This window comes from Helicoverpa zea, chromosome 25 (assembly GCF_022581195.2).
Source record: "Helicoverpa zea isolate HzStark_Cry1AcR chromosome 25, ilHelZeax1.1, whole genome shotgun sequence".
Lineage (NCBI taxonomy): Eukaryota > Metazoa > Arthropoda > Insecta > Lepidoptera > Noctuidae > Helicoverpa > Helicoverpa zea.
The window spans coordinates 3,852,462-3,871,158 of record NC_061476.1 but is presented as its reverse complement, the minus strand read 5'-3'; the positions used below and the strand labels follow the sequence as shown (position 1 = coordinate 3,871,158).

Here is an 18,697-nt window from a genome sequence, read left to right as displayed (position 1 = left end):
TTCAGGTCGTAGATATCTAGTTTATAATTCAACCACACGAAAAAAAATGTTTTACGTGCTAGTTTGAATTTACCGCTATTCGGAAAACGGAAGGAAGTTAAAAATATTTTTTTGCACAGGCTATACTCACATCGATGGAGTAGTATATTAATTAATGGTTTTAACACAATACAACAAAGAACAACATAAGATTTACAATATAAGATTCATATATTTTTTTCAAAGTTAGTTTGAGTAATAAGTTATATTTTGATGAAATAAAAAAATCTATTTGTTTATGTGATCTTGAAAATTGTAGAAGAATGTGACGCGATAGCGACGTCAACAAAGCTCTTTCAATTTGTGATTGGTTCAAAAATGTACGATTGTCTCTGGTTCTTTATATCAACCAATCAGAGGTTACGCTACATACAGATTTCTGCCTCTTGTATCACTACGAAACGTCGCTTTGTTACATTAAACTATATTTTTTGTATCTTAGTTTGATATTAGAGACATATTTTTTACAAGTTTCTTTTATTAATGGTAATAAAAATGCATTATGAAAAATAATTAATTATGAGAGAAAGTAGCATCCTTGACAAAAGTGGAAAATTACTCATTCATTATTCGAAATTAAAAAGTATATGAATTTGTCTATGGAAATACAGAACGGAATCTTGTAAAAGATTAGGCCATTTCATAAAACAAATGTATAGTAACTCGCAGAAAATATCTTCGGGACAGTTGTATTTATTTCAGCTTTGCATTTTATTTTAAATTGATTCGTGAACCGCATTGTAGGTCCATTGGAAAGGATTCATCGTCGACTCTAGCGGAAGGGTTAGCAGTCTCGGTTCTGCAATAGAAAAGATTTGCATTGAGAGGAGACGTAAGGTAAACATCGATTTTAATTTTTTTCTCCTAAAATGGAATCGTGTGATGAAAGCAAAGATTGTATATTCCTACACGCAACTAGTTGTATATTGAGTGTTTTTAATGTATTTTTAGTGTATCCTTGTACGAAATGAAAGTTTGACTTTTGCCACATATTCTTTTGAATGGCAGCTGACCGACGTACATCTAGTTACGACTGTAGGTACATAATATGCTACGTAAACTGTGTTGTGAGATTGTAAACGTATTATTTTCAAAAATATGTTGATGATTGAGTGTTTAAAGTGGTTACAAGACGCTTACGAAAGCAGTAGACTGAATTGTTTTTTCTTAGATAAAATGTCAAATTGTGAACTTGTCAAAGCAGGGTTGAGTCATTGTTGCGATCCATTTATCGCCCAACTTATTGTTGAAAACCTATTTGCACTGTTTACCTGAATAAAACATTATTTATAGAATCTTAGCTGATTGCAGATAACATTTTTTGTGCTGATCATTCAGTTGTTTTCATTAAGTTTTTGCCTGGATATGGCTTTTTTCTTTCAATTTGTTGGACTGATCAAGTCTTTTGTTCATCTCCTATAATATATGATTCATATTGTTAGAAACAAAAGCCTTTATAATAATCTATTCTTTTTGTCACATAGAAAACATGTCTTTAGTGTAGAATTTCTTGGTAACTACAAGTTATCTTTCTCTTATTTTTAATTGCTGTCTTTCTTTAGATGATAAAGGTCTAATTGGGTTTAATAAAATGCAATACCCACTTACACAACTTTACTAAATAGGTCACAAGTGAACAAATTAATTAATGTGAATTTTTTACATGTTTTATTCAAAGATATCTGATCAATATGGCCAATATGTTTCAGTGAATCGTTGAATTTAAAAGTTTTGTGTAGAGATGGGTAACTCAGGAGTGATAGATAAAAAAGATATGTATCTTTCCGTTCTTATCACTCGCTCTTTGTATCAGTTCAAATCCGAATGTATCAGTGTATCTTTAACAACTCATTCAATCCGTCGTCCGTTTGTATCTGTGTTGCACTCGCACACACAGCATTGAGCGGCTGGCGTCACGGTTTCTCATCGGAAAGTCCAGACATCTCTTTCGCACTTCCCTACTTAGAATGTTCTGTCTCACTTTCTCGATACCGAGAATAAGTGTTTGACCATTATTTTTATTTATTTATTCGATTTACACGGCTAACAGCCAATTACATAAATCGTAAACTTAAATTTAAAATGAAAAATAGAAACTTAAAAATAAACTTAAAAATATTATAAACTGATATACGAATCTATCTATCCTAAACGAATCTATCACTCTTAGTTCGTACTGATTTAGTGATACATTGGATTGAATTGAACGAAGCGAGTCACTCTGAGCAACAGTCCAATGTCACTCGCGGATTCGAAAGGATATAGAGATACAAAAGAGTGATACATATCCCAGTGATCAAAAGATATATATCAATCTTTTCTTTTCAATGATATGTTTTTCCCATGTCTAGTTTTGTGAAGCAATCGGGATCAATACAACTCAACCTTGTTTTTTCAAAAAAATCATCCTAAACAGGGGGTAAAGTATCATGATTATCATTATTAATCTCTTGACATATCTGAATCAACCACGAAATAACCATTTTTACTTCAGGTGAGGTAGTTAATAAAAGTATAATTTTCATTATTGAGGGTAATCTAACAATCAATAAAGTGATCAAATTCTTGGATTACACATACCAAAATCTATTGAAATAGTGTGTTTTGTCACAAACAATAGAACAATAGCTTTCTTTTCAAATAAACCAAAAAGTAAGTAAAGACATCACAGAAATTCTTTGTTTTCAAATTCAAAACTCAAAATTATAAATACTTATTCATAGTATGTACTTTTCAGACAATTCTACCCTACTGGTTGTAAAATTACTTTTAAATTGAAACATTACAACATATCAACATAAGTAAAATATTCTACATGTACTCCTAAAATGTGATATTTTGTAAATTGTAAATATAAAATCTGTGAAAGTAGTAAATGTAATCATTATCATAAACAAAGAAACTACACACATAGGCAGATAGAACATAATTATGTCTTAATCAGCTGAACACTGATATACCAATCAAGTTTAAGGGCTGCTTGTTTATCATTCAGTCTCTGTCACACTCATGTAAATACCGGTGACTGAAATACTTTTGAGTAGAACTTAATGTTAAGTAACACTTAAGTATTTCAAGCAATAACTTATCAAGATATTAATTGCAATAATCTATTGTGAAATTACAAAATGTGTACATATATTAATGCCCTTTATATTTCTAAGAGTTTAACAAAAGCATACAAATAATATGAGATCACACAACACTGTGTATCCTTCGAAATTCTTGTTTACCTCAGGTAAAATTTACAGGTACACCATAATAATTTGAGTTATATTTTCAACTACAATCGTACGTAGATATGTACAGTAATCAAACAGGAAAACAAATGAATTATTGACGTTCATGTATTATGTAGTCCTTTTGAGGAAATATCTTGTGGGATATTAATTTTACCTGAGTATGTTGTAGTTATTGTAGTTTCATATAGAACTGTCATGGTGCACGGGTTGTAATTCCTAAATTGTGGGGTCATTTTAAAATAGATACACTTATGATTAACTGGCGGTTTGCCTGCAGTTTCACCTGTGTCTCGTTGTAACTACGGCCCATACCAGGATAAAATATAGCCTCTGGGAAAATGTAGCTTCCAGAAAAATCATTTTACAAATCTATTTAGTAGGTAGTAGGTTAGTAGGTCCTTTAGGGTAAAAACAAACAAGCAAACAAAATGTTTCCTCTTCATTATATTAGTACAGATGATCATATGTAATATAGGATGTTATGTTTATCAACAATATCTCTAGTATTCTAGAAAAATTCACAATGACATATCAAACAAAAATATTCAGTCATTTCATTGTTAATTTCACACACTTATTGGATTAACACCAGTTAAGTCAATTAAACCACAAATATTAGTGTGACTTAAAAATAAACCTAAGTGTGTATAAATACTACTGAGTAGGCAGTATCTTTTATTTTTTTAATGAAAACATTTGTTGATTTTATCCATTTCTGTGAGCATTTAAGTCTTGCATTATTTGTTTATTTACCCAGCTGTTTAAATGCAATTTTAGATGTTGTTATTGTTGATAACTTAGATTTCATTGTAGCACCTTTTTTGAAATCTATCCGCAGACTCATATGACCGATTTTAAAATAAAAAAATTAAAATACATATGCATTAATTATATACAAAATAAGTGCCGTACCGAAATCTACTATAAATTAAACTCTATTTCTGTTTCTAACTTCTACACAATATGTACTTAATGATATTGGTTTTCTACTATGTGTACGTTATGACTTTGACACCTTGGCTTGCAGGTCACATCAAATGACCATCATTAGGAAAAAATCTTAATGACATAGGCTTATTTATGTTTCTTACCTCGATTGTTTTATTTTTACAGCAAAATAGCAAGACAAATATGTATTGACGAACTGGGTTTCGGACTTTTTATAAACCCAAAAGAATGACGTATAAAATACTATATGTATAAGAAATAATTACACGACTAATTATACCTCGTACACATTGTGTACATAATTATTACTAGAAATTGTTTCTTAACCTATATCTTACGCAAATAATGCTCATATAATTTCTTTTAAAAATATTGATAAACACAGGCTGTTATAATTAATTTAATGCAGAGCTATCAACCTCACAGATAAAGCTGTAGTATCCAAATTAAAAGTTTATAAGATACTAGCTGTTTCGCGCAGTTATGAGGAAACTACTTCCTGCATCTGGATAAAAAGTAGCTATCCTAGACCTTTCACAAGCTTTCTTTGACCAATATTTTAATCAGTTCAGTAGTTTTGGCGTGAACGCGTGACGGAAAGACAGAGATACTTTTACACTTATAAAATTAGTATATTCAATATTTATATGTCATGTATAAAACATAATTTTATCGTTTCTTAATTCGGGCGCACGCTATCGATATCTTATTCATATCAGTGACGATTCGCGATAAACTGTGTTTGCATAATAAGAGAGATGTTTATGATTTTTATAAACACTTGATAAATGATTTTTTAAAACCATGTGGTCTCACTAATTGCTTCCGTTTTTTATGTACGTTTATCTGTCCGTCTAGCTACATTTTTTAAATTATTTACTTATGATTTTTTCTGAGTAAAGTTACACTATCTTTATGCACGGTAATTCCATTACAGCAACGATTTTCATTATCTTTAAAATGATTTTTATTAATAAACTCTAGGTAGTAAAATTATCTACTATTGTTTACAATTTACATGCGTTATTTTAACATTTAAAAAAATGTGTATAATATCGGTTTTATTTAGTTGTTTATTCGGGCCGTATTTTTCAGTTGATGAATTACCCATTTTGCGAGGAAGAAATTATTACTCAATTACGTGGTATTGTGATTCATTTGACGCCGTATTATTATGTTTAGATATGGCTCGGTTCGTTTACGGTCATATTTTGAAACATTAAAAATGCAGGAGATTAGATTTTTGAGCTAAACTAATAAATAACTTCTTACGCAACTACTGTGTGAGAGTCCGCTGTGGGAATCTATGGTGGTCATAAAAAGAGGGGCGTTTAACCTTTCACTAAATCAGTTTTGTAATCTATAAAGTGTGAACTAGGTGCGCGTCTCAAGTGCGCTGGCGCATACGCATAGCCACTATCAAAGCGTGCTTGAATCAAGGAGCGCGAAAATATGCATGCAAATCATTTTCAAATTCCGGTGGAAATTGAATACAAAATATGCATTTAGTAACGTTAATTTTGCAGTCCTAAAGCTACATTCACAATAATTAAAAAAAAACAGTTTTTGAGAATGTACGTATCTAATATTCAGCTTTTGATATGAGGTAAATAATAATATATGAAATGTATTGACCTCACAGTGTAATCCTGCCTTTCTAACCGAGCTTGCATAATGCTCATCAACGGCCGATCATTGCTTGCCGCGGCATCGGCAGCCTGTTATCAGCCGCGTTGTTTTAATGAGCCATTATGCATTTCTGACGTTCACACATGTTTTTATCTATTTACTAACTAAACTTGTTATTTTTTTTTTTTATTTAGGTTTAGCTTCTTGTGACGTATTTCGATGATGGTTTAACATATCTGTGACTTCATAGAAATGTTTCTATTTTTTTTTGATGATTTTTCTCTTACTTTTAGGTAAATTGACTTCCATATTCTTCTAAGATTCTTGTACTCTCTTATCTTGTAATACAACTTTTGTACATTTATATTAATCAGCTGTTAAGATTAAAACCGTGGCTTTAACGTCTTGTTACGTTTACACGCTTATTATCATTAGCATGTAAATACAAAACTACTCATGTTTATATAAATTTGATATCAGCACCCACCTAGTTAGTTTCGTTAAACAAAAATTTTAAATACAATAATGGATAATAAATATAGTATGAACAATTTTACTTAGCATTGATTAATATGCAATGGGTATGATATAATAAGTTACAATTGATAACGAAAGAGTTTTTTTGGATTTTATTTGTACGCTATTTGATGTAAACTTCCTTCATGTACTCAGATAAGAACTCCTGTTGTGTCATTCAATTTCATAATAATCGGTTTAGGAGTTTACTGTAGAAGAATAACAGACAGATATACTTTCGAAACACAGCTAATGTATGAATAAGGATATTTTACGAAAACATCATTTGCTAATTTGAATAAATCGAGAAACTTTCTCTTTTTTAACGTTCTTACAATTTGGATGTTACTTGAACTGAACTGTGTTATTTTAATAGTCATTTGTATAATATGGCTTCGACTGTGTTTATTTTTTTAATCAGAAATCCATTAATTCAGCAAAATCTATAATTAGCTGTTCAGAGAGTTTTTAAGAATTTCTCCTCAATAATCATCTGTTTGGTTACTTTTATTATATTATTATTTCTGAAATTAATTATTTATTTAAATAAACTAGTTTGTCGTTCTGTGCATTTAATTACTACAATATTTAGCAGCCTTATAATCAGCCATAATTAAGCAACTTCGCCTCATCAAAGTCTTTCAGTTTATTAAAAAAAAAAACACATTTTTCATACTCTTGTTTTGGTTTTCAGGTGGCAGTAGAATATTCTAGTGTACACTGAAGATCGCCTGCCATTTACAGGAGGGAACAGAACCATTGGCTCTTGGGGCTAGGATGTCAGTGCTGAACCAGAGTGGAGAAGAGCAGGTTCATCTTTTTATATTATTATTTTTAAGACATTTGAGGCAGTCTCCTTGTAAAACATTGGTACTCAACTGCATCCTGTTAGACTGGAAGCAAGCACAACATAGTTGGGGAAGAGGCTTGGGAGATGATGATAATTTTTTAAAGGAAATTAACCCATCGAAGATATTAGGATACAGATTTTTAGGGACCACAGTGTTTACAAAGTTACAAATGTCAGATAGTTGTTTTGGGTATCCAGTTTTGTATACTTATAATTACTTTAAATACAAACAAAAACAAGATCTCAATGTTCCTACTGTACTATAATACAAACACTTATTAAAGCAAACTTTTTAAGTTGAAGGTTTTTGACCCTTTTGGACTGTGACTTTGACCACTTGACATTATGGTTGTTTTCGAAATGTTAAAAACTTTACTTTTCCTTCATGGAAAACTAGTTTTGCATTAAATAATTTTTTTCTTATATTTTTTTATCTATTTCAAGATAAAATAAAGAAAACCAGTTTTCATAATCGCTCTATGATGACCATTGCACTTTGCATTATTTGAAAGTAGTTAGTGTAGAGATAATTTTATTAATTATGTATTTATTTACCATCCAAATGAAAAAGAATAACGGCCTTTATCATATTAAGTGTATTTAATTAGTAGTAATCATTTAAAATTTTTTGCACACATTCTCCTGCCAGTTTTATTTATCTTTATTCAATCTTCTCTCTCTCCACGACAATTCATTCTCGTATATTCTCTTCCCCCGTATTTCATGCCTATACCATTACAAATAATTTCCATATAACTTCACAGTCATTGGAGCCATTTTCAGACTTCCACCTACGTATCACTCATGTCTAATTTTAGATATTCACGTATCACCAAACATCCATTCTATATTTAAACTTTCATATCAATTGCATGTCTTTTATTTAAACTGTTTGCAGTTTTTTTGAAAAAAAAAAGGTCCGTCGAGTTTTAGATGTTAGTTGCATATTTACTGTAAATTATGGAAATGGTAATGTGGCTGTAATTAACGGCAGCATCCACTTCAAAATCATCTAACTCGAAACCCAAAAACTTACTCCGCTTGATGGTTCACAGTATTTTATGAGACCCATAACCCGTATTTTACTCATAGCTTTTATCGTTTATCAGTTAAAAAATATATATGTCCGAAAAATAGGTTTCATTAAACACTGTGCGTACAATGTTTTAGTATTTACTGTATATGCTGGGAACAACATAATAAATGTGTAGGCATAATATTGTGATAAATGTGATAATACTGAATTATTGAAACCTATTTGTGAAGTTTCAGGCTAGTTTTCTCAATGAAGTTTTGAATTATATATATCATGTGCGGATTTCTATAATTTAGATTAGAGATTGACATTTGGCATAATTTATATGGAGCTATTGAAGTAAAAAATCAATCCCTTGTCGCAAATCATTGGATAGTTTATAGAAATCCACCGATAGTTGATGCAGTTTGAATGTTTTTTTTAATGATCAATGTTAAACGTTTCAGGTGGAATGTCCCCTGTGTATGGAACCCTTGGAGGTGGACGATCTCCACTTCTACCCGTGCACATGTGGATACCAAGTATGTATCTATCTCAATTATTTTCTTTATAAGTACCAAATAAGCTGTAACATGAAGTTATAAATTCAACACTAATAGGACTGCTACTGATCGTCACGCAACATGGATTTTAAAATGTAAACAAAATCAAAACATGATTAAAAAATACATACATTTTTGTTATCCTATTTGTTACAAAAGGGCATTTTGAAAGTCAGATTAGTGTAATATTCGATTTTGCATAAAACTTAATTCTAGCTTTTGTGTGACTGAATTGAACCAGTGGCTTGTTATGAAGAAGCCTGTTATTAATAAAATTATCTGAAAAAAAAAATTGCAACCTTTGATTGAACTCAGTATGAATATTTTACAATCAAATATGTCGTCATCGCTATATTAAGTTGCAACATGCACTCATAAAATTATTGCAAACCTTGCTATGTGTGGAACTAATTCCGACCTGCCCCAAGATTGTATTACAAAGCATTTTGAATGTAAACAATGCCTATATTATAAATATGAAATGATTAGGAAAAATATTGAGATATAACTACGTCACAAGCCAGTAAGTCTGACACCAGTCTAAGTGGTACTGGGTTGCCCCGGTAACTAGGTTGAGGAGGTCAGATAGGCAGTCGCTCCTTGTAAAGCGCTGGTACTCAGCTGAATCCGGTTAGACTGGAAACCGACCCCAACATGGTTGGGAAAAAGGCTCGGAGAATGAATGAATGATGACTACGTCACACAAAATGTTCTAGAAAGATTGACACATATAAGAGTTTGTTATCGCGGATAATTTTCTAGAAGATGAAACAGTGGGGAAACCCCAGTATAACCGTATAATTGTTGTTTACAAAAACAATTTATTGATTATTGTTTCTTTTCAAAAATAACGTACTCTCTTTTTGATTGGGTATCACCGATATCTATCTACATTTTGTAGCTTTTGTCATTGAAAAGTTGATTAAAATAAAGTGGCCTGCTATCTATTAGATAAAGAAATTGTAAATAAACAATTCGAGGATAATGTGTAGTAAGGATAGATTATAAATATTACCTATATTTTGATACCTACAGCTGTTTTTGAAAATACAAATGTCTATTCAATTAAGCTATTATTCCCTGAATTAAAAATACTCTTAGTTATGTTTACTTTAACTTATCTCTTGGGAGTATCTTATCTTTTACTTAATCTTAACTTTTAGTAGTAGACAAGTTTATACAATACTTTATATTATATTATTTACAATATACGTTTTAGTTATAAGCACCTTCAAGTACAAAATAAACTTCACAAATAGAATCTCTTTCTACGTTGTTCTAAAGTGTTTGTGTAACTCGACAGATATGCCGGTTTTGCTGGAATCGAATCCGGGAAGGCGAGAACGGCCTATGTCCGGCATGTCGGAAGGCCTATCCGGAGAACCCGGCAGACTTCACTCCGCTCAGTCAAGAGCAGGTAAATATTCATCATGAGTAATATAAATCAATTATTTGTAAATGTAAAGAAACGGGATTTTAATTTTTTTACTATGTATAGTTTCTAAACCCTGTCACAAAACACTGAAAACACAAAAAGCTGCATCCAGTTAGACTGGAAGTCGACCCTAATGTAGTTGGGAAAAGTTGGGAAAGGGTTTTTTTTTAATTTGGTTTCCCACACTCTGACTAGGATATTGACAAAAAAAAATATTTTTTTAAGAATAGCAAGAAATATTTGACACTGACTTTTTATTACGCATTTAACGCTCTATCTTAATTCGTTTTATTTGGTAGTAATTCTTTGTAGGCTTCAAAAAATATTATAGGGATTAACTCCCTTTTAACTTTACAATATTTTGTAACACTGTATATTTTCTTGTCCCAGGTGGCAGCAATAAAGACGGAGAAGAAGGCTCGCGAGCAGAAGCGGCGCAACAAGACGCTGGAGTCGCGGCGAGCGCTCGCGAACGTTCGCGTCGTGCAGAACAACCTCGTGTTCGTGGTCGGCCTGCCCGTACGCCTCGCCGACCCAGAGGTGACATAATATTCTAAAATCAATGACAAAAATAGTAAAAAAAAATCATTGTACAGACAACCTAAACTTTGCCAAATTGGTTCAGCGTTTTTCGATTTATGGTTGTGTATAAAAATAAAGTCAGCCTTAAAATTATATCCATCAGAACAGAAGCTGGCTTGTAATGTCAACAAAGATTTTTTTTTTTATAAAAAGACTATTTCATTACCCAGCAGTTATTATTTCAATATTATTCACTCATTCCTAGAACCATCTTGTAAAGTATATAATTATTTCATAATTTCCGATTGATGGCATTTTTTTATCAACCCCAAATAGCCTATTAGTACCAACAGTGCCTTATACATTATGAGTTTAACCATCGATTTCTATAAAAAGGAATATAGTTTTACGTGTTCGCTGTTGCAGATCCTCAAACGGCAAGAGTACTTTGGCAAATATGGCAAAATTCACAAAGTAGTTATAAACCAGAGTACCACGTATGCGGGGTCACAGGTAAGATATTATCTTTTATATACTGAAATCTAGTACTATTTCCGCGTGTGGCTTTGCTTAACTGTAAGTATAAAGGATATTGCGTTTTCTGAACTATATATATATATAGTCCTCCTTATCGTTTTCGATAACGGCGACCTATGGCAAGTTCACCTCCTAGCATGAGCCCTGATGTGACTGGCGAAACCGAGTTTGGATTTAAAGACCCGGTCGCAAGTGCTGCAGAATAACTGACCCGCACTATTGAGAGTATAGTTGTATGAAGGCTTAGGTCTCTCTTTTCGTAACTGGCGCTTTTCGTTTTCTGAACTAAGAATGGGTCCAATATTCAAGCTCTTTTTTATATAAGTATTGATGCCACTATGAAGTTTTGTTTTTTTTGTTACTTACTAAAATGTTGCTGGAATTAAAACATTTGTGGCCTTACTACAAAAACTTTAACGCCTGGTTTACAGTTGTCTAAAAATTTTGTGGCTGCAAAATGAACCATATGTCAACGTCATAATTTGACATTTTTTTAGACAAGGCTTAAACTGACGTTTAAAAGTTTTTGTGGTAAGACGGTAAAAGTTTCTTCATCTTTTAGTGCGCTTTTTAACTGACTACAATATTACACACAATAAAAGACGACATTTTATGTTAACTATTTAATTTATAAGGCCTTAATTTCTTTATAGGTTCAATTTTTCAATGAACTTTTTCCCAGACATTTGACTTATATTTAAGCATCGAAATGCTTGTTCTTTATTCGTAAAATATATTTGTTTGATTGCCAGGGTCCGTCCGCGTCGGCGTACGTGACGTACGTGTCGCCGGCGGACGCGCTGCGGGCCATCCAGGGCGTCAACAACGTGGCGCTCGACGGCCGCGTGCTCAAGGGCTCGCTCGGCACCACCAAGTACTGCGCCAACTTCATGAAGAACCAGCCCTGCCCCAAGCCCGACTGCATGTATCTGCACGAGCTAGGTACTTTTTGAACGTCAAAGTTTACAAAATAAAGCCCCCAAAATGCCCACCACTTCCTATGTCTTTGCTGGGAAGACATGGTGCAACTAACTCTCCAGCAACACATGTCTATCTATACGTACAGTTAGAAGATCCTTTCAACAATTGAGGAAGACTATAAGCTCTGCGTTTTTAACGCGTCCTGATGACAATATTTACCGAACCAAGATAAAAAGGATGGAGTCGTTTCTCAAACTCTAGGCTACCTGTTTATCAAATATATTTTAATATTTATTTTACATTAATAAGGATAATAAGAATTATACAATATAGCAAGTAATAATAATTAAGTGTTTGGTTTTCGGCAGGTGATCCGAAAGCGTCGTTCACGAAGGAAGAGATGCACGCGGGCTTGCACCAAGTGTACGAGCGCAAGCTGCACAACCAGCTGCTGCAGGCGCAACGGGACAAACCCGATGACAAACACAATAATACTTCAGGTACATTAACAACTACACACTATAACCGGTTGCTGAAAGTTGGTAGCCGACGACAATCTAACTTATCATCGCTAGTCCATTCTGGTAATCAAAATATAATTCAAACTCCAAAACTAGTTTATAATTTAATCACGAATAGAATAGTACAGTAAAATAAAGGCAACGTGAAGAAAATATAATTATTACCAGAATGGGCCTCAATATAAGCGCTGGTAGATGTACTGTGTATTTTTAAAAAATACACACAATCCACAGTTTACTTTGGCTCATACGTGTATAATAGAATATAAATTAGAAAATAATAATCTACTTATTTGTCAAAATAAAAACACGTCTTCAATGCGATTTGCTTAAATAATTAAGAGGTCTTGACACAGTTAATAAAAAAATTAGGACCCATTTTAGTCCACTAAGCAAAAGTATGTAACCAAAAGTCAGCTAGCTTCTTAGATAAAAAATATAACAACAATTTTAGATCACAATGTTTATTTAGCAATATCGAAACAAGATACCATAATAAAGATTTCTCACACACGTGCCAAGTTATTTCGTCTTGAAAGGCGTGGGCGGACTAATAAATAACATCAATACTCGATAGTACTAAATAAACATTTGTAACTGTATTGTAGCGTACAATATGTTTAGCCTGTTAATAACCTGTTTTACTTGTCAAATCATGTACTTACTATGAAATAATGGTTACTTTTATATACTTGTTGCTTTTCATGCCTCACTTATTGCATGAAATTACGGGGTTAAATGTACCCAGTTTTCTTCATTATGCTTTAGAAAAATACATGAATCAAAAAGAAGTATTTGCTAAACACAAAACACAATTCACATTACAGGTAATTCTAGTACGAATGCAGAAAAAAGCAGTTCAAAAGATGGTACGTATCATTATTTCTCTTCACTCGAATAAACTCTGGAAAGTTCTGGATCATTCTAAAATGTTGTTTTGAAAATTTCAGGTACTCAATCGAACTTTATACCAACCACAGTGGTCACATCTTCTCATATAAACGTAGTCAATTCTTCTAAGTGAGTACCGTTTGCAAACAAAAGGTTTACGGGCGTATACAGCTGAGGAAACTAGTATTATAAGTATTTACAACGATTGTTTTAAGATTGTCATTATGTTTAAATCATGTTTCATGCACAGGTCTCACAACATTTTAATTGTAAACATAGACACTAGCTGTATTCGTCCTTTGGGCTTGATTCATTTGTATGTAGTGGCTGGCAAACTTCAATCGTATTTTATAACTCTGAGTGGCGTCACTTAACGATAACCGAACCGTTCTCTGATTTAAACGCTAAAACGCTGATTTAACCAATAATGGTGGCAATTTTACGGCTGGTTATCATTATAGTTAAAAAACGCAATTCATCCTCAGACAGTGAATAAAAGAAGGAAGGTAAAAGACCTTTGGTTTGTTACGATGGTGGTCCAAAAAAATAATGATACATGGTTTTTCATAAATAAACCAGCCATTGCATACAAAATCAGTATATCAGTTACTCATAACCCGTCAACAAAAGTTGACTAGATGCATATCATTTGCAGATCTAATAAAAAAGAGTGTGTAAACGGCAACAGTGGTTCGAGTAGCGCGTCCAGCAGCGGCGGCGGCAAGGAGGCCTGGCCCAGCCTCGGCGCCTCGCCGCCCGCCGACAGCCCCGCCCGCAAGCAGCCCAGTCCCAAGCCACTACACTCGCAGGGTATGTACAAAGACAAATCATTTATTTCATTTACGCCTTTACAGGACTCGCGAGCTCCCCACAAACAAAGATGGATAGAGAAAAGTGGAAGGCTTTGGCCTTTGCCCAGCTGTGGGACAGCATACGCTAATAAAAAAAAAGGCTTTTACAAACACTTATGATCGTCAAAAATATAAATAAGTTTGATTCTAGTTGCCCATTCCAAAAGAAACTTCCTATGGATAATTTAAAAATAGTTTGTGTGGATTGATACATACAATAACAGCATGCGAAATAATAATAGCTGAAAATAATAGTAACAAACAATAATGTTCTAAGCTTTGGCTTTTTCAAGTACCTGTTTTTTGTTGTATAAAATGTCAAATGTATTTAGGTGATACTGTAAAGCTAAATCAGCTTTTTCAACAAGGACGATACCTAGGCCTTGTGGTAAGGCTATAATATACCACTATATTTGCAGAAACTGTTAACATAGAATATAACTTTTATCCAATTATGTTTCCAGTTAAGTCACAAGAAAACGGCACATCAGAATCTTCCAGTCCCACACAACAGATACAGCAACAGGCTCAAACGAAACAAAGTAAAGAAACACACACAGACAGCAAAACGAACAGAACCAAGGAAACTAGCACAAACGGACAAACTAGCAAGAAAAGTAAAACTGATAAATCCAAACAGAAGTCTAGCAATAGTATTAATAATGATAGTAACGAAGTCGAATTAGATAGTAAACCGTTCAGTAATCAGACGCAGAATTTCGACGGGGACGCATTCTTATGTGGGGAGCTTGAAGAGTTGGAGACGGAAAGACATGGTCTACTGGAAGCTCTGGAGTCGCAGTCATTATTAGCTCCGCGTCTACACGAAGGGTTCCTGCTAGAGAGGCCACCAGCCTTCTTAGGTGATCGTGGTTTGTTGTTGCGCGAGAGGTCACACAGCGAAATGCTCGTGCGGCAGTCAGACCCCCTCCGTCACGGACTGCTTGACCCCAAGCACTATATGCAGTCCAACAGTATAGGACTCGATAATGCTAGTGAATTATTAGGTAATTTGTTTTTTGTGCTATGCTTAGAGAATGGACATGCTTACAAAAATGCAGCGACCAGAAGTTGCTTGTTCCAGTTTAATCCATTTTTTTTTAAAAGCTTACAAACAGAGATAGCTGTGCACTGAGATTTCAACTTTCTTTTAATAGAACCAAAGTGATAATGTACAGTCCATTCTCTAAGTGTATGGTACGCGCTGTACATGACATGTGTTATTAATTTATCACTGGCAGGGTTAACAGTTGGGATTTTTGTGCAGGTGCTAATTTTCATCAAAATCCCAATATGCTTCCACCGTTCGGTATGCGCGTAGACAATTCCATGGGCGGTAGCTCGCTGTCTGCGAGTTCACTAGCCGGCAATTCGATGGCAAACACAATGGGTGGTAACTCGATGGCAAATACAATGGGTGGCAACTCGATGGCAAATAATATGGGTGGCAATACGATGGCGAACACAATGGGAGGCAACTCTATGGCAAACACAATGGGTGGCAACTCTATGGCAAACACAATGGGAGGCAACTCTATGGCAAACACAATGGGAGGCAACTCTATGGCAAACACAATGGGTGGTAACTCTATGGCAAACACAATGGGAGGCAACTCTATGGCAAACACAATGGGCAATACAATGGGTAGCAACTCCATGGTCAACAACTCTATGGTCAATAATACAATGGGCAATTCAATGGTTGGAAACTCTATGGTCGGCAACTCAATGGGCGGCAGTTCTATGGTTGGCAACTCTATGGTCGGCAACACAATGGGCGGCGGCTTCATGATGCACAATCAACAGTTACTGCAACAGAACCAGCAACAAATGCAACAGACTGGCCTTGTCAATGGATTCGATGCACCACAGTCGGCAGTGAGTATCTTTGCTTTAACTAATTTGCTTTTCAAAGAACAATTAAAGTATATTTTGACCTATTTGCTCATGTTGAAAATTTTAAGACACCCTCAACAAAATATTGAAGTGTGATGTGGTACTGCACAGACATGGTCATTGTGATTGATTTGACATGTTGATTTTATACATAGAATAGGTATCTGCAGCAGATGATAATGTACAAGGTCAGTTTCCTAATATACTTGTGTATCATCAACAGAACGAAGTTCGGTACCTGGCAGAGAACATGGACAAGTTCTTCACGGACTTCCACAAGGCTCAGCAGATGCGGCTGGGGCTGGCTCGGCCGGACGAGCGGCGCTACGTGGAGCATGCTCGCTACCCGCACAACATGCTCAGCGCCGAGCGCCTGGAGATGGAGCACAAGCAGAGGTACCACTCCCACCAGGCTCAGCAGATGCGGCTGCTACCTGCAGTCAACTCAAGGAGGGTTGACCGTGATCCTCATTTAGGAAGTACCCCTGGAAGACTTATAAGACCAACTGATTTATCATTGAAAGGCCTTCAAATATCTTTTCAAATTAACCATAAACAATCGCATGACACAACGAATATTGTGTCGATTTCTACAAGACATGCAAACGACATGCAAACGTCCATCCTCCAAGCCTTTTTCAGAACTATGTTGGGGTCGGCTTCCAGTCTAACCCGATGTAGTGCTTTACAAGGAGCGACTACCCTATCTGACCCCTCAACCCAGTTACCCGGGCAATCTAATACCCCTTGGTTAGATTGGTGTCAGACTTACTGGCTTCTGACTATCCGTAACGACTGGCAAGGATGTTCAATTTATAACTATGACTTTACTGTTTCAGAATGAACAATATACGCGGTAACGAAAACAATGGCGGCCGTGCCGCCGGCGATGGTGACGACGACCTAGATTTCGACCCCTTCAAGGAAACACAGAAGGCGTTTGCAGAACTCATGGAGACAGAAATGATGCAAAACACAGTTTCTAGCGGGTAAGCCTTTTCTAGCAGAAATAGTAATAGATGTCTGTTTGCCACTCTTCCAACGCAAAGACTATAAACTGATAGACAGATTATGTATTCATGTTATATGCTGTACGTTTACTGCTCGAAACATCGGCCGTGCAGTATGTGCAAAATTATTATGATAATTGCAAAACAGGAGAAATGCGCTCCAATTTGGAAAATAAACGAATTCACCACCATTCAAAATTTTACTAAGGTAACATTCCCCTTCAAAAATTTTGCCCTTTTATTAAAATTTCTGTGTTTCTAAATTCCAGTGACAATATAGACCGTGTCCGCCGTTCCCGCCTCGCACCGCCCGGGTTCAGTCATATGACCGCGTTCGGTCTACCACAGCCTCGCCCACAACAGACACACCACCAAAGTAATTGACTTTTATTACTATTTTATATACTTTAGAATTAATGTTGAGAATTTTAGCATTCCCTGATGACCTTATTTTCTCTGATAACAAATGTTTGGAAAAGCATCACTTGTTTTCTCAACTGTTTCTATCAGCTGTTATGTATGTGATATTTATGCGCCATAAAAAAGGGTTCACTCTACAATATACTGACCGAGCTTCAAGGCTCGAAGACTTACTCGAAAGTAGATCAGGACATTTCTGTTATTCCTCAAAAGAAACAGTTGTCCTTACGTCGCAATGTGAATTCCTTTTCAGGTTATAACTCAAATAGCACCATGTTCTCAGACTGGACTCAGATGGACCCCGCGATAATGTCGACGTCGGTGAACTTCGGCAAGAACGTGGGCAGCGCGAACTCGAGCGGCGGCCAGCTGAGCCAGCAGCAGCAGGAGCTGTTCGCGCGGTTCAACCAGCTGTCCGTGCAGCCCAACGGCGTGAAGCTGCAGGCCGCGGGGCTGGGCTGGGGGCAGAAGCTGGGCTGGGGCGTGGGGCTGGCCGGCATCCCGCTGCCGCCCGGCTTCGCGCCCGCCAAGCCGCCGCAGCACCCCGCCGAGTGCATCGACGCCAAGTAGACCACGTGCAATTCCACCCCTCCCCACGGCGGATATTATATTTTCTATTCAGTAATATTATTGTTTCTTTCCGTTGGTGATGTGATCGAAAAATCTTTGTATTAAGAAAGAGCATATTTTAACGAGAGAAATATGATAACAAAGGAATTTGTAAAATAAATTAACCTATTTGTTTTATTTAAAAAAGTTTGATTTATTTATTTTCGTTCGGTCTCGGCTCGCTCCCCGGTCATGATTTATCATATTTCTTAGAGTGAATTCTTTTTCGTTCTTTACTGCGTTTCGCTGAGCGTAATATATGTATATTCGTTATATATTATA

The 18,697-nt window shown here is 35.1% G+C and overlaps 1 protein-coding gene across 3 annotated transcripts; it reads left to right on the top strand.

Moving 5' to 3' along the window:
- Positions 1 to 632: 632 nt before the first annotated feature.
- On the top strand, positions 633 to 18,562 carry LOC124642611. Of its 3 annotated transcripts, none has more exons than XM_047181113.1 (17): positions 633 to 876; positions 7,069 to 7,184; positions 8,707 to 8,781; positions 10,106 to 10,219; positions 10,628 to 10,777; positions 11,186 to 11,272; positions 12,049 to 12,238; positions 12,586 to 12,717; positions 13,566 to 13,607; positions 13,689 to 13,758; positions 14,318 to 14,439; positions 14,945 to 15,487; positions 15,748 to 16,358; positions 16,600 to 16,772; positions 17,216 to 17,365; positions 17,656 to 17,762; positions 18,060 to 18,562. In XM_047181113.1, exons 2-17 carry the CDS (start codon positions 7,152 to 7,154, stop codon positions 18,374 to 18,376), a joined length of 2,916 nt encoding a protein of 971 aa, XP_047037069.1. In that variant the 5' UTR covers positions 633 to 876; positions 7,069 to 7,151; the 3' UTR covers positions 18,377 to 18,562. The 3 variants fall into 3 exon arrangements, with proteins under 3 accessions (XP_047037069.1, XP_047037068.1, XP_047037067.1); XM_047181112.1 differs by having other exon boundaries at positions 14,285 to 14,439; positions 18,090 to 18,562; XM_047181111.1 differs by having other exon boundaries at positions 14,285 to 14,439.
- The last annotated feature ends 135 nt before the right edge of the window (positions 18,563 to 18,697 follow it).

What these genes read in the sequence shown, in the direction of transcription:
- LOC124642611 (XM_047181111.1), top strand. Translation starts at nt 7,152, where the DNA reads ATGTCAGTGCTGAACCAGAGTGGAGAAGAGCAG. An exon ending in TCGATGCACCACAGTCGGCA is followed by an intron (nt 16,359 to 16,599) that starts GTGAGTATCTTT and finishes TATCATCAACAG; the next exon opens with AACGAAGTTCGGTACCTGGC. An exon ending in GAGATGGAGCACAAGCAGAG is followed by an intron (nt 16,773 to 17,215) that starts GTACCACTCCCA and finishes TTACTGTTTCAG; the next exon opens with AATGAACAATATACGCGGTA.